Here is a 14,812-nt window from a genome sequence, read left to right as displayed (position 1 = left end):
AGGAGTAGAGAACTTAATTTTAGAAGCCTTTTTTATTTATTAATGTGGGACCATTAAAAGAAGTAGAAGAGTAGGTGTTTGGCAGTGGGTATTCTAGCACTCGCCTTTGTAAGATGCAATACAATTCTATAATATTTTCTTAGAGAGCTTCTCAAGTAAATGTTTTGAGGAAAAATTACTTTGAACAAAAGGTTAAAAAGAAATCTATCAAATTAGAATCTTTTTTTTCTCCCTACACATTTTTCTTTTGCTTCACCTCTCTCTCTCTCTCTCTCTCTCTCTCTCTCTCTCTCACACACACACACACACATGCATACGACATACATAATGAAGTTACAAAAAGAGGTGAAACCCTCGTATATGTAGTCAAGACATTTACATCATCGTGTCACTCAGTCAATGAAATGTGTTTAAAAAGCTTGTGATAACCTACAATACCACCTAGATACATATATGGTGCTAGTTCACATCCATCACCATGAATCATTAGTGGTGCAAGCCATTGATGTGGCTCACTTCCCCGATTATATGCTCGAAAAACACCGTATGAAACTGCAATATGTAACAATAACGTGCCACAATGAGGTAGCTAATCTTAGAGCACAGTTTCTTGGCATTTTGTCCTTTGAATTCATCACACCTTGATATGATCCTAGAAATGTTTAGACAGCCATCTTCATAGCAATTTTTTTGTGAGGATCATAGCCTATGAGTTCAAAATCAGTGGCCTTCAACATATCTATGTCTTTTTTGCTCGTATTGATCTTTAGCACCTGAGAGGACAGTACAAATCACAATCAGCATGCACACATTGCGTAGGAACACTGCAAAGCATAAAAAGTATCTGCAAAGAAAGGAAGGGATCTCACTGGAAACGGCTTCGGTACATTCTTCAACTGCTGTTCTAGAGGCTCCATGTGGTTTTTGTACACATGCGCATCTCCGAGCACATGAATAAAATCCCCAGGCTTCAGGTCTGTGTAATCAATGTATTGGAATATTACTCTGGAATCCATCCACTCGAAGAACATGTAGCAAACACTACACAAAAGCCAAGAAATGCAAAGAAAAAAAAAGAAAGCTCGTTGAGAAAACACCATCCAATAGCCATCATCTCACCACAAATGTGAGCAAGGATGCAGGTCAGAAGGGAGTAGGAAGCAATGTTGAAAGGCACTCCCAGACCCATATCACAAGAGCGCTGATACATTTGGCATGAAAGCTCTCCATTCGCCACATAAAACTGCCAGAAAAGTTTGAGCCTAAATACACACCCTCGCATCAAAAAAAAAACATGTAGAAGGGTGGTCTAAATGCTGCTCTCACCTGTGCAAACATGTGACAAGGTGGGAGGGCCATCAGCTGCAAATCTGAAGGATTCCAAGCTGAAAGGATTATTCGGCGGTCTTCAGGTTTGCACCTTAGTTTCTCTATAACATCTGCTAGTTGGTCAAAGCCCTGACCAGAATAGTTGGCATGCATGTCTGTGTACCTGAAAGAGAACTGTAAATGCATTGTTTTCAAGTCATTTCGCGAAGCCCTTCAAAGTGCAATGCTACTTACTTTGCTCCAAAATGCCTCCATTGAAAACCATAAACAGGCCCAAGATCACCTTCTTCCCTCCCAGTGAGTCCCAGACTGCAATATACAGCCAACCCTGTTCAAGGTTCAGAATAACTTCTAGACGACAGCATCTATGGGTTTTGGAGCCTCTGGAAAACCTTGAGGTCCAGGATTCTCCATAAAACGAAGCACTTGTATAAGAAGTTTGCAGTTCACCTGTCCAGGTAGTCTCTAGATGCATTGCCATCCCAGATATGGATGCCCTTGTCCTGCAGCACCTGAGACAGCCATCGATAGCAGTCAGTCCAACTTTATAGCAAAGCAGCCACTGCAAAGGAGTGCCACTGCACGCGCACACACACACACACACACACACACACACACACATGCAGGAGACCACAAACCCTCGCAAAGCATAAGGAAAGTTGCAAGTTATCACCTTAGCATTGGTTGAACCACTGATGAACCACAATAGTTCTTCAAGAACCCCTCGCCAGAACACTTGCTGCATAAACACTAGCCATATCAACTCCACAGAGCATTAAAAATGACTTAGCATTTGGGATGCCAGCCTTCCCTACCTTTGTGGTAAGCAATGGAAACGAGCTACGAAGATTGAACCGCATCTGCAAGCATAGAAAAGAGGAGTTGAACAATCACATATGATAAGTGTGTTTATCCGAAACTCTACATGTTAAGCCAAAACTCTACATACATACTTGGCACCCAAACTTAGACATTGTCCCCGTGCCAGTTCGGTCTCCTTTATCAGCACCATTTTGGATTATGTCCTGGATCAAGTTCAGATACTGGTATTCTTCATGCTTTTCCTTGATGGACTTGGGAAGCCGTGTAACAGCATTACCCAGCTGCTCTGCCAGATATGAATCTTTTCTTCCATTCTCATGCCCTTGAGAACCTTTTCGAACATAGGTTGTAAAACTGTATCTGGTGTTGCTCTCAACCACAGGCAAGGAGGAATACCATAGCCGGAAAACTTGTTTATCAAACATGGGGAAGAAGGTGTCACATTTACAGCTGTATTCAATTTCAGTCATGTGGATGGCGTCACAGCCAGGTAACTCCACAGCTTCCCTGCATCGAATCAATCGCCAGGCAAAGGGTTAGGATCAGGGCTTCACATCTATCAGAATAGAAGTTAGTATTTTTTATTCAAAACTAACAGAAATACATTTCTCAGTATTTCAAGCAAAGGATCAGAGCCTTACCGTAAAGGTCAAACTATTAGACATCCACAAGGCCTTGACATAGTCTCTAGCCCCATAATTTGTATGTCATCAACCACAAAAGACACCCCAGGTCCACATCTAGTATTTCCTGCCATGTGTGAATGATATGTGGACTTGGCTCTATGAGCTCTACATTGCAATCTTGCATACAATGCCAACCTTCATTAACATCATACCTCAGAGATTGCTGACTAAGCAATAACTGGAAGAATTAGTCCTGCATTTTACCTAAACCTTGGCAAAGGTCGTGGGTGTGTGGGTTTGAATAAAGATTGGGTCAGACTAATAGATTAATGACTGAAACTGTTATGGATCGGATCAGTCTCAGGATTGTGAGACACCCTTCACACACAAGCCGTACATAGCCTGCTACTGACATGACCAACTCCAATTGGTTAAGACACCCTTCACACACCTAAGCCGGACATAACCTACTTCTGACATGACCAACTCCAATTGGAAAAGGGAACATGTCTGCTCACTTGCGTCTTCACCACCATCCACTGCCCATGCCTCATTCATTGCCCACCACTTTTCTCAACACATAGAGGCTTTTGTTATAAGACATCTGGCCTGGACAGACCTGCACACCACCTCAAAAAGAGACATGATACATAACCAGGATAACCTCAACCTTTGCATTCTACAACTATGGCCAAGAGGCCCACCACCCTCGCATGCTACAACCCTACAGTGTAACTAGTGTCTGTCCACCTGATGCGAAGAGGCATTGAACAGCCAAATCCCTTCTCCTCCATTGGTGACAGAGACAGTTGTATTTTCTGTCTCATTGGTTTACCGACGCTAGTGAAGGCCCCTCAGTGTGTAAAATAGTTGAGTAACTACATGGAACTGCTGGGGTTAGAGCAGTTTAATAAAACTGATGGGTTTGAAGCAGTGGATGTATTCACCACCATCCACTGCCCATGACTCATTCACTGCCCACCACTTTTCTCAACACATAGATGCTTTTGTTATAAAACATCTGGCCTGGACAGCCCCATCAGACCTGGACACCACCTCAAAAAGAGATACGATACATAACCTCAACCTTTGCATTCTACAAATATGGCCAAGAGGCCCACCACCGTCACATGCTACAACCTACAGTGTAACTAGTGTCTGTCCAGCCGATGCCAAGAGGCATTGAACAGCCAAATCCTTTCTCCTCCATTGGTGCCGGACAGTTGTATTTTTTTGCCTCATTGGTTTACCAACGCTAGTGAAGGCCCCTAAGTGTGTAAAATAGTTGAGTCAATATCATGAAACTGCTGGAGTCGGACCAGTTTAATAAAACTGATGGGTTTGAAGCAGTGCTGCATAACTGCTACAGTGAATTCAGGAGCTGTTAGGAGTAAGGATCCGTGGGCTGTGCTGTTGTCCACCATTGTGATAAAGTTCTGGCCAAGGTTCAATCAACACATTGAAGGAGTCGGGGTAAGGCTGGGTATACAGATTTTCAGGAGGAAGCTGGTAACATGGTGCCATTTGTCCAGCCATACAAGGTGGTATGCCCGCCCCAGACCGACTAAAAAGCTGCCCAGTAAATGAGGTTGATTGGATTCGTAAAGTGTCGGCCTTCCTATCCAATGGAGGAAGTTCAATTCCTGACAGCTGCATGAAAAGGTGCAGTGTCCACCTCCTATCTGGCCTACCTATGAGGGCAAAACCCTTCCCCTTGATGAGTCCTTCTCCAGCTCGCCCAGACGCTGTGAGCTGGACCCAATCAAAATTGCCAAGCTTGTTCGGGCAGAAAGCTCTGAACCCATTGTAACGAGCTGTTACGGTTATGTTCAATATCTGACTAAAAGACATATAAGCAGGTAGGGTTCAACCAGTACAGCAGATGCTGCAAATCTGTTAGTTTGACTGTATGGGTTCAAATCAGTGCAACAGGGCTGTAAATTTGCTGGGGTGAGGGTTCGGGCCAAGGCTAAGGTTACTGCTAGAGGTTATGGCTAGGGCTAGAGTTGGGTTTATAATTAGGATAGGATTAAAGTTAGGATTAGGGTTAGGGCTACGGCTAGGGTAATAACTAGAAAGGTCCAGCGAGACGGAGGGAGAGACTTACTTGTAGACTTGCCCGCCCCCGATGACGAAGACGGTTTCGACAGAGGTAGAGTAAGGCGGGGAAGCCAGGAGGTGCAGGGCGGAGTGGAGGCTGGAGCAGACGAGGAAGTCTTCCGAGCTGAGAGGGCGGAAGTGGGCTGACCGAGTGAGGACGACGTTGAGGCGGCCGGGCAGGGGCCGGAACTTGGGCGGGATGCTCTCCCAGGTACGCCTCCCCATCACCAGCGCGTTGCGCTTGGACGGCGCCGAGGTCCCGCATGTCAGGGCCTTGAAGAAGGCCATGTCTCCAGGCAGCCTCCATGGTAGCCCCCCATCTAACCCTATCCCAAGCTCCCGTGTGCAGGCAACCACTATCTGGAACGCGCGCTGCTGCAGCGGCAAGTCGGACGCCATATCCGCAGAGCTCCAAGGTCGCAAGTGCACAATCCTCTGTCTCTGAAGATGATGGAGCAGAGATCCAACCCGCATTTCCTTTTCTTCTCTCTCTACTCTCTTCCGTTTTGGCGGGAAGAAACGGGCGCGAGCTGTTTCACATCATGGCGGCCAGCAGGTGCCCGATGACAAGTCATCATGAGCCTTTATGTAAACATTTTAAATGCCATCATCTTTGTTGTCGTGGAAAAATACAAAATGTGGAGTTTTTGGCTATGGCGAGGTAGGGAAGCAGTGTGAGGGCTTTGTAGCTGGGCCAAATGCACAACATGGAGTTTTTGGCTATGGCGAGGTAAGGCAATAGTGTGAGGCTCTCAGTGTCACTATCTTTCCTATTTGATGTAGAATTATAATGGCAACTCCAGTTAACCCCCAAAATGGGTTAACATTCCCCCCTTGTTGTTAATTGTGTCCTTGTGATCAAGTAGAAGATTGTGTTCTAGGGAGACTTGAGAAGTTGTTTTGTTGTTGTATGAATGTCTAATGGTCATTGTTTCTCCGAAATAAATAAGGAAGGCTAGTTAGTAAACGGGTGGGGATTTTTGCAAGTGAATGTGTTTTTCTTTTTACAATCACACGTAGGTTTACATTTATTATTTCAAGGTCATGGTGAGTCTAAGGCTTGTTAGGAATGGAGGAGAAGTGATGTGAGGGTCTGGAGGAATATTGACACGATCATCAAAACAAGAGAGTGAATCTCAAATCCTCATTTGATACATTAAAGCAATGTAAATGTAGCTTCTTGGTTGTTACTTTCCCTGTAGGACTTTATCAAATGATCTTGAAAAGATCTAGAAGTGGACCTATCCCTATATTCTTTATTCAATGTGTTTTTTATCTTTTTATGTATAAATATATTTTGTGCTCTTACAAGCAAATATACAATGAGTGTATTAGAATGAGTCAAGCAAACTCTTAATGTAACTGCTATTTGGGGAGGCATGAAAGAATTCTTTTGACTTATAAGGTTAATTGAAAAGTTCTTTACCTTCTTGAAAGAAGTGTGGATTTTTATGGTTCGTTTTATTGGCAAGGTTTGAATGGGTGCCACTGAGGACAACCTATTTTGTTTGCACCTGTAAAGAAAAATCCAAGCGATGGGTCATACCATTAACCAAGCTTTCGCCCATCGTGGGCCTCCCTATCCAAAGATGTACTTGGAAGAATGCCAATGTGATGCTATGGCGCATACAAACTTGCATTTTCCACCAATCTCAAAAGCCTACACGTCGTCAACCTTTTCTGTAGTGGAAACCCAAAAGAGCCCTATAAAAGCTTCTTCCAAAGCCTCAGTTATGGGTCCCTAAGAAATCATTGCAACAAGCACAGATCCTATGAAGGTAATGGAGATGTCAAAGAGATCCAAAACCCCCCCTCATCTTGCACAAAAGAAGCAACCTCATCAACAAAGGCATAAACCCCCTTATCTTAAGATCCATAAAAATAGGTGCTTTGCCTACTCATTGATCAAGAATATTATGATGGTAATTCCACCATCCGGGTGCCTAAGGCCATGAAAGAAAGAATAGCCTCGCCAACAACTTCTATGTGTTACCATATTATAGTAGTGATGTGTGTGAACACACTTAGGACCGCCGGGGCACTTTTTCCCTCACTAGGAGGTTTTTTCCCCCGTGCATTGTATATACGCCCATTATCTTTTAGGGTTGGTTATCTTTCATTTTTGGCACTCATAATACACTACAGTGTTGTGCTCAAGCTTCCTCATCTTCTTGAAGTTGTGTGTGCATTCCTGCAACCCTAATTCCAACAATTGGTATCAGAGCAGGCTTCCTCCTCCCGGGCAGCATCACCGGCACCTGCCGCTTCATCTCCTCCGATTGCAACGAGGTTTCACGAGCGTCTGCAGGTTAGTATATGCCGTGGGTAAGCCCGTAGGGCTTGTTCGTTTCAAAATTTTGATCTGAAGTCATTTCGCCCTCCGTTTTTGCATTCCAAGTACTGCGCAGGCAAAATCGTCCTACTGTGCAGATTTTCTGTCAAGATTAAAATCTGCAGGACAGGTGCCCATTCGTCTGTTTTGGGCTGTGCTACATAGCACAGGTCGATTTTATACAGGTTTACCTCTTACAGACAGCATTTACATCTAGTAGTACAGTCATTGGCCATGGCTGACAACAATGATGTATTCCGCATGTTGGCTGCTGAGGATAAGTTGGATGGCACCAACTATCCATTGTGGGCATATATGATGCGACATGTATTGGTAGCAAAGGGGTTATGGAACATTGTGCAGGGTATTGATGCACGTCCTATTGTGGCTGGGAATGCTGCAAACACATCAGAAACAGGTACTGTTGATGATGGTGCAGGCACAAGTGCTGTAGCAGCTGTTCGAGAACCACCACTTTCAGCAGAGCAGATTCGTTGGGATGGTAGGGATGCGCAGGCTCATGCCTTGATTGCGCTGTCTGTCAAACGTACCATTATCCCACATATTCGCTCCTGCAGGACTTCTAAGGATGCTTGGGATGTACTTGCCACATTGTATCAGGCAAGAAATGAGGCTCGTGTTGCTTATCTCCGAAAACAGTTGGAGAGTGAGCATATGAACGAAGGTGATTCTATGGATAGCTTTTTGACAAAGATCAAGGATTTCAAAGAGCAGCTCATTTCTGCAGATGAAATCCTGTCAGACAGTTCACTTGTGCAGACTCTTTTGAATGGTCTACCAGATTCTTATCAGGGTTTTGCTTCCACTCTTCGCTTGATGATGAAAGGCAATCCCAATGCCTTATCATTTGAGGAGTTAGTTTCTGTTTTGCTGCAAGAAGACCAGTCAAGGCAAAACAGGAATATTATGCGTGTCGCAGATCAAGCTTTCGTTGCTAGTCAGAGAAGCGGGAAAGGTAAAGCTGGCTTTTCTTCTAGTAAGCAGAAATCTGCAAATGCTGCGCAACCAAAGAAGGAAGACAAAGATGAGAAGAAGGGTGACAAACAGAAGACATTTTGCAAGTACTGTAAGGGAAATGATCATGTCATCAAAGCGTGTCCTAAGCTGGCTGCGAAAGAGGCTAAGAAGAAAGAGGCTGGTATGGCTGTTGCAGATGCCTCTCCTTCTAACAATGAATCTGCTAATGTTGTGCTAGATACAGAATGGGCATTCAATGCGCAGTGCAGTTATGACCCATCTTTGCATGACACATGTATGTCTGCAGTAGATTCAGATGTATGGTACTTTGACAGTGGTGCCACTAAGCATATCACCTCGCAGCGCAGTTTATTCACTTTCCTTGAGTCTGCTCCCACAGGGAATACTGTCACTTGTGCCAATAACTCCTCTTATCCCGTTGAAGGAGTTGGACAGATTGTGCTGAATGTTGCAAATGGCAACACCTTTACACTTTTTGATGCATTGTATGTGCCAGGGATCAAAAAGAATCTGCTGTCAGTCTCCGCATTTGCCAAAACAGGTTTGGTTGTAAAATTTGTGGATGACAGATGTACTGTTCATGATCTCTCTTGTGGTGACATCATTGTAGCATCTGGTTCACTATGTCGAGGGCTGTATAAGCTCAATATGGATGGCAAATGTGTAGAGGATTCAGCATGTGCTATTATGGATACGCAGGCTATTTCAGATGCAAAACTGTGGCATGCACGTTTTGGTCATCTGAATTTTGCAAGTTTGCTGCGCCTGCAGAAATCTGAAATGGTGTCTTCTTTGCCTAAGCTTGAGGCACCTGTCAAGCATGTTTGTGAGGGCTGCATATTGGGTAAAATGCAGCGTGCTTCCTTTCCCAAAGATGGATCAGTGAGAGCTGAACGCAGATTGCAGCTTGTTCACAGTGATGTTTGTGGTCCCATGCAAACTCCATCATTTGGAAACTACCTTTACTTCGTGACTTTCATTGATGATTTTACCAGGCATGCATGGGTATATCCTTTGAAGGCAAAGTCCGAAGTGTTTTTGTGCTTCAAACAGTTTTTGGTTATGGCTGAAAATGTGTCAGAAAGTAAGATGGGCACCCTCCGTTCAGATCGAGGGGGGGAGTATATGTCTTCAGAATTTAATGCATTTCTGGCTGAGCGTGGGATAAAACACCAATGTACAGTGCCGTATACACCACAGCAAAATGGTGTGGCTGAGAGAAAAAACAGGTCTCTCATGGAAATGGCAAGATGTATGGTTAAGAGTCAAAGTCTACCACATGGTTTTTGGCTTGAGGCTGTCATGTGTGCCACTTATGTACTAAACAGGTGTCCCACCAAAGCATTACAGGTTGTCACTCCATATGAGGCTTGGCATAGCCGCAAGCCATCTATTGGCCATTTACGTGTTTTTGGTTGCCTGGCATATGCATAGTGCCTGTGCAACATCGCAGAAAATTGGATGACAAAGCTGTCAAATGTATTTTTGTTGGATATAGTGCTGAGAGCAAAGGCTATCGTTTGTATCATCCACAGACAAAGCGCATTTTGGTTAGCCGTGATGTTGTATTTGTGGAAGATGCAGTTCAGCCCTTGGTTTCATGTACTAAGGAGACAGATATCAGCTCACGTGATGTCTATGATACATTGTTGCCTCTTTTCAGTGGTGCACAGTCAAGTGCAATACCTCATGAGGCAGTTTTTCAGCCTATGCAGGTTTTAAATGATGGCACAGATCAGCCTATATCTGATGCAGATGTGCATGATGCACTTGAGGATGAGAGACAAGAGATTGAGGGCTCTAGGAATATGCCTAGATGGCTGGTGCAGACTTTGCGTGACAACAAGTTGGATGCCCCTTTGTCTAGTCGCACTCGTTCTGGCTCTCATGGTGCCTCTTATGCGTCAGATTGTTATGCATTGGCTGTTTCTAGTATGTGCGATGAAAGTGAGCCTGTTTCATTTGATGAGGCACAAAGTTCAGAAAATTGGATGGCTGCTATGCAAGCAGAATACGATGCTATTATGAAGAATGGTACATGGTCTTTATGTGACTTGCCCCCTGGCAAGAAGGCCATTGGCACTAAGTGGGTATACAAATTGAAGCGTAAGCCTGATGGCACAGTGGATCGCCATAAGGCTAGGCTTGTTGCAAAAGGTTATGCTCAAGAGAAGGGCATTGATTTTGATGAGACTTTTGCTCCCACATGTCGTATGACCACTGTTCGTAGCATCTGTGCATTAGCAGCTCATAATGGTTGGAATGTACATCAGCTGGACATAAAGACTGCGTTCTTAAATGGAGATTTGCATGAGGAGGTGTATGTATCGCAGCCTCGTGGTTTTGTTCAAAGAGGGCAGGAAAACAAAGTGTGCAGGTTAAAAAAGGCTTTATATGGTTTAAAGCAAGCTCCACGAGCTTGGTATGAAAAAATACATGCATATTTGACTGCACATGGGTTTCAGAATAGTCCAACAGAAAGCACTTTGTATGTTAAACGTGTGGATGGTGTACATCTAATCATTGCTCTCTATGTCGATGACATGCTGCTCACAGGACCAAATGAGAGTCATATTGCTGATTTTAAGGCTGATTTGAATGCCTCTTTTGAGATGTCAGATTTGGGGCATTTGTATCATTATTTGGGGATACAATTTAAGCAGTGTGATGGAGGTATTGCTTTGTGTCAGACAAAGTATATTGAAACATTGTTGCGGAGATTTGGCCTTGAAGACTGCAAGCCTATTGCTACTCCAATGGAGACAGGTTTGAAGTTGAGTCTTCATGATGCTGGAGATCACTTTGATGTCACACTCTATCAGACAGCTGTTGGTTGCCTCATTTATGTATGCATTACGAGGCCAGACATTCAGTTTGCAGTCTCACAGGTGAGCAGATTTATGCATAGCCCAGGCATTAAGCATTGGCAGGCAGTGAAGCGTATCTTTCGCTATTTGAGTGGTACTCGGCATCTTGGGTTGTTTAATCCCAAGGGGGGATCATTGCCGCCAGATTTACATGTTTTTTCAGATTCTGACTGGGCTGGTTGTTATGACACACGCGTGTCCACGAGTGGTTTTTGCTTCATGCTTGGAAGCTCATGCATATCATGGTTGAGCAAGAAGCAGCCTACTGTGGCCACTTCTAGTTGTGAAGCTGAGTACAGGGCAGCTTTCACAGCTACGGTTGAGTGTGTGTGGCTCAGACGCCTTATGGCTGATTTGGGTGTTGGGCAGCCATCTGCCACCACCATCTTCACTGACAGTCAGAGCGCATTGGCAGTTGCGCGGAACCCAGTGTTCCATGCTCGTACGAAGCACATTGAGGTGCACTACCATTATGTCAGGGAGAGACTCTCTGCAGGAGAGATCAGTTTGGCTTATGTGCCAACACAGGATAACCTTGCAGACCTTTTCACAAAGGCTCTGCCTCGTGAAAAGTTCGAAGCTTTTCGCAAAGCTTTGGGCTTACTCCCTTTTGTGGATTCGTCCACATAGCTAGACACTTCCCTATACATGAGTGCTAGCTCTTGTTCACCGCATCACTCCAGGGGGGATTTGTTACCATATTATAGTAGTGATGTGTGTGAACACACTTAGGACCGCCGGGGCACTTTTTCCCTCACTAGGAGGTTTTTTCCCCCGTGCATTGTATATACGCCCATTATCTTTTAGGGTTGGTTATCTTTCATTTTTGGCACTCATAATACACTACAGTGTTGTGCTCAAGCTTCCTCATCTTCTTGAAGTTGTGTGTGCATTCCTGCAACCCTAATTCCAACACTATGCCACAAGAAGAAGCACACCCATGTCTCGAATGATGTAGAACAAGCAGAGGGTGGTTGTACAATAAGGGTCCTCACTTTGGGACCCTCTCGTGCAGATAGGACACTCTTGAAGTACCTTGGTGTACCTCAACTAAGTTAGACAACCAATCACAGCATCCCAAGTGGCAGTCAATCAAGGTTCAACACGTAGCTCGATCAAGTTGCTGATATTGCCACATAGGATAATGCTGACCACCACGTAACTCAAACGAGTTATGTGGGCAGACATCCACATGGCACTGTGTAATTCGGTCGAGTTACACAATGGACATCCATGTATGCCTATTTGAGGTGCGAGGTAGCAGAAAAAACCCCATTTTGCAGTCAGTCTCTCGACTACCTCTGTTGATGCTAGCTCTGTAGTAGAATGTGCAGGTGTCTACACGAAAGAGCAAACATGAATAAGATACATAGAAAATTTTACACGAGACATTAATGTAAGTATACAAATCAAAAACAAATACCAACCTTGGTCAATAAAGGTGTGTTGTGTGAAAATAACTACAATGCTCTTCGTAGCAAGGCGTACATCGACCCCTATCTGTAATCCAAGAGCCTTGCTAGTCGAAAGTAGCACAAATGTTAGGTCTACCTCAACAACTCGAAGGGTTGGGGGGGTCACGGCTTACCCTGCTTACGTAAGCGACCCCTGCTCGTACCAATGCCAGGACGAGTAGTAGTATAGTCCACCTCAAGTCCCAATACAAACTCTACATATAACTGCTTCATAAAGTAGCACAAATGTCAGGTCTGCCTCAACAACTCGAAGGGTTGGGGGGGTCACGGCCTACCCTGCTTACGTAAGCGACCCCTGCTCATACCAATGCCAGGACGAGTAGTAGTATAGTCCACCTCAAGTCCCAATACAAACTCTACATATAACTGCTTCATAAAGTAGTGTTGCCAGGTTGGGTGGGAGCACTTGAAAATAAGAAGCAGTTTCCCAATCATAGGATGGACTCCTTGGCCATCTCTAAACAGATCTAAAACTAAATTCCTAATGCCAAGTAGCTTGTCCACCTCATGGTAGGACAAGCCATGTGAAACCCCAGTGGTACGTTGTGTTTGTAGCCAGTCGTCTACAGACACAATGCCACGTGAAACCCCAGTGGTGTGCTGTATTTGTAGCCAGTGTCTACAGACACAATGCTACTTAGACTATGTAAGGAGGACAACATTGCCTTAAGGTCTGCCACGATGTGAAAAGTGGATGATGTGTCAACCGCACTCGCAGAAAAAGTTGATAGCTCGTGGGTGAATCGTGGCTATGAGGCCCTCAATGGACTCATGCTTAATGGACTCACGTAAGTCAATGCTAAAGAGGATGATGAGGCCACCCCAATGAAAACAATAACCTAAGTGTGAAAGGGATCAAAATATGCAATAATGAAGATTAGGGGAGTCTTAATTGAGATTAAGTGAAAGCTAATATGGATTAGGGAAAGGGGGAGCTCTCATAGTGAATAGTGAGAATGAGGGGGGAAAAATTTTAGGGCTTTATATCTCGACCGAGTCAGGGTTAAGGTTTGAGCCAAGGGTCTTTGATTGGTTCATTATAAAATACGTGTCATACATGCGCTAGTACCCATGTAATAAAAAGAATCCGGGGGAGGGATAGAGCTTGAGTTCCTTGCAAGTAAACACAGATGTACAAGAGAGAGCAAGACACAAGAGAGAGAAGGATGGATGAATTTTCTTCTATCTTCTTCTCTGCTCTATAACCATATAACCAAAAAGATAAGAGTACATACTAGAAGGGAAAGTACTATCCTACAATAACATATAATAGTGTGAACTCGACTATATGAGCTGGTGTTATAACCATGCCATAACTCTAATACCCCAAAGTGGCTGTCACACAGCTTGTCATCCACCATTGGCAGCATATCAACCATAATCTCACCAACCATACCAGTGACATAAGTGTGGAAGCAATCACCTAGGTGGGTCATCCATGGCCGCAACACTAATTGAGCTCAATATCTCAACACTCCCCCTTGAGCTCCACTTTACACACTGCACTCCAAGTAAGCTTCTAAACATGTGACTCTAATATTCCAAAGCGGCTGTAGCCTATCATCTGGAGGCATATTAACCATAATCTCATCAACCATTCCAATGGCATAAGTGTGGAAGCAATCACCTAGGTGGGTCATTAATGGCCGCAATACTAGTTGAGCTCGATATCTTAACACTCCCCCTCGAACTCCACTCTACACAATGCACTCCGAGTAAGCTTCTAAACCTATGGAGCTTCTCTATGCCCAATGCCTTTGTGAAGATGTTAGCCACATGATCCTTTGTGCTGACATATACCGAATCTTCATCACCTGCTAGAACCAATCCCTCACAAAGTGATAATGTACCACCATGCATTCACACACACATAGCCAAAAAGCCCAATTTTCAATGTGTTGTGGCCTTAGAGAGCCCCCCTTAGAGAGCCCCCTCAAAATTGGGCCTTTGGCACGCACATTGCATAAAAATGTGGTCCGATGGTGACTATACTTTGCAAGAGTGAGGGTGGGGTCTCTATATATACTCTTGCAAAGTTTGGTCACCATAGGACCACATTTGGATGCAAAGTGCATGCCAATGGTCAAATTTTATGGGGGTTGTGGCCTTAGAGAGCCTCGTGAAAATTGGGCCTTTGGCATGTACATTGCACATAGATGTGATCCAATGGTAACCAAACTTTGCAAGAGTGAGGGTGGGGTTCATATACACTCTTGCAAAGTTCGGTCACCATCAGACCACATTTTGTGCAATGTGCTTACT

The 14,812-nt window shown here is 44.3% G+C and overlaps 1 protein-coding gene across 1 annotated transcript; it reads right to left on the bottom strand.

Moving 5' to 3' along the window:
• Nucleotides 1–333: 333 nt before the first annotated feature.
• Nucleotides 334–5,381, bottom strand: LOC147623832 (putative bifunctional dihydrofolate reductase-thymidylate synthase). Its single transcript, XM_086820468.1, has 10 exons — nt 4,885–5,381; nt 2,283–2,658; nt 2,145–2,189; nt 2,003–2,068; nt 1,780–1,841; nt 1,564–1,638; nt 1,327–1,492; nt 1,120–1,243; nt 870–976; nt 334–773 (listed from the first exon to the last, which is right to left on the bottom strand). The coding sequence occupies exons 1-10, from the start codon at nt 5,349–5,351 to the stop codon at nt 663–665; spliced, it is 1,599 nt and encodes a 532-aa protein (XP_086676594.1). The 5' UTR covers nt 5,352–5,381; the 3' UTR covers nt 334–662.
• Nucleotides 5,382–14,812: the final 9,431 nt, after the last annotated feature.

This window comes from Cibotium barometz, chromosome 26 (genome assembly GCF_041138505.1).
Source record: "Cibotium barometz isolate CiBa-2024 chromosome 26, ASM4113850v1, whole genome shotgun sequence".
Lineage (NCBI taxonomy): Eukaryota > Viridiplantae > Streptophyta > Polypodiopsida > Cyatheales > Cibotiaceae > Cibotium > Cibotium barometz.
Note: the sequence above shows the minus strand (reverse complement) of the source record. Positions and strands in the feature narration are given on the sequence as shown.